Below are 1636 nucleotides of genomic sequence, written 5' to 3'. Positions count from 1 at the left end.
GCGCTGAGCAGGGACTTTACAGTATATAATCAGACCCTCCTCCTTTGGATTGGTAAAATTCATCCATTTTCTTTTTTATTGCAGTTTCGATTATTTGATCTGCATAGCCGTTGTCTGTCAACAATTGGCGAATTCTGCACAGTTCATTGCGTATGTCTCCCCACGATGTGCTGTGTGTGAACACTCTATTGACATATGTACTCATGACAGACTTTTTATATGCATCTGGGCATTCTCCTCGTGCATTCAAGGAAAGGCCAGTGTCCGTTGCTTTTGTGTACACGGCCATTTTGAAATGTCCATCTTGTTGTTTCACCCATAAATTTTAGGTCTTTGATGCTCTCAAAAGGTCTTTCTTTGACCGTGGCCATGTACATATTTGCAAATAGGACCCCTAGTGGGGATCCCATGACGACTCCGTCTACTTGCCAAAATAATTCACCCCAATGAGAAAGGAAAGGGGCCTCCTTAGTACTGGCCTTCAGCATATCTTGGAGGACATCTTCGGAAATAGGCAGCGAGCTCTTGTTGGTCCTGTATACACGATCAAGGATTGTGCTGATCGTTTCTTCGATGGGAACATTCGTACATAAACTTTCAACGTCGAGTGGGGCGATGCCATCTTCCGGTCCTTTTTCATGCAGAAGGTAAATGAACTCCACTGCTGATTTCAGTGAAAGTGCCCCGGGTATGTAAGGTACCAGCAAATCACTCAGGACCTTCGCTATCCTATAGGTTGTGGATATAATCTGAGAGATGATCGCCCTTAGGGGGTTGCATGCCTTATGGGTTTTCACTGTCCCATAACAGTAACTGGGCCCATAATCTCCTTTCACCTTAGGGAATTTTACGACGTCTTGTTGATTGTTGGCCCTAGTCACAAGCCTTGACATTTTCTTTCTGAGGTCCTCAGTGAGGTCCTTTGTTAAATGTTGGAATTTGGAAGTGTCCAGGAGGATCCTCTCCATCTTTTCAAAATAATCACTTTTCTTCATCACTACATAGACAGATGGTTTGTCACCTTTCCATTTGATGATGTCCGGGTCGCTGCATAGTTCTTTACCGGCTTCCCTCATCTCCTTAGTGATTACCTGGCTTCACAAATGTCCTCTCTGCCATCCTGCTTCTCCAATAAGTTCATCAGTGACAGTAGGTGTTAGTTCAGGATCCTCCTGGACACTTCCAAACTCCAATATTTAACAAAGGACCCCACCTGTGACCAGGGCAAACAATCAATAAGACATTGTAAAATTCCCTAAGGTGAAAGGAGATTACAGGCCCAGTTACTGCTATGGGACAGTGAAAACCCATAAGGCATGCAACCTCCTAAGGCCAATCATCTCTCAGATGACATACCCAACCAATAGGATAGCGAAGATCCTGAATGATTTGCTGGTACCTTACATACCCGGCACATTTTCACTGAAATTCGTACATAAACTTTCAACTCGTAAAGGCCACATTGTAAGTCAGCAGTCGCTTGATAATTCCATAAAGGCGAAACAGCTTTCTCGACAAAAATCAATAAATGGAAAAAGGAAGTCTGCATATTTTTCACCAGAAATTGACAAACGAGAATCAGAAAAAACTCAAACGATATGAAGATACCTGCAGGAAACTTATTGATGCCACTAAG

The 1636-nt window shown here is 43.2% G+C and overlaps 1 protein-coding gene across 1 annotated transcript; it reads right to left on the bottom strand.

Moving 5' to 3' along the window:
- Positions 1 to 215: 215 nt before the first annotated feature.
- LOC136846967 (uncharacterized) lies at positions 216 to 1076 on the bottom strand. Its single transcript, XM_067118222.1, has one exon. It carries the CDS (start codon positions 1074 to 1076, stop codon positions 216 to 218), a length of 861 nt encoding a protein of 286 aa, XP_066974323.1.
- Between the last annotated feature and the right edge of the window lie 560 nt (positions 1077 to 1636).

The sequence above is a fragment of the Macrobrachium rosenbergii genome, chromosome 16 (assembly GCF_040412425.1).
Source record: "Macrobrachium rosenbergii isolate ZJJX-2024 chromosome 16, ASM4041242v1, whole genome shotgun sequence".
Classification (NCBI taxonomy): domain Eukaryota; kingdom Metazoa; phylum Arthropoda; class Malacostraca; order Decapoda; family Palaemonidae; genus Macrobrachium; species Macrobrachium rosenbergii.
This window is presented reverse-complemented; position numbering and strand designations above follow the sequence as displayed.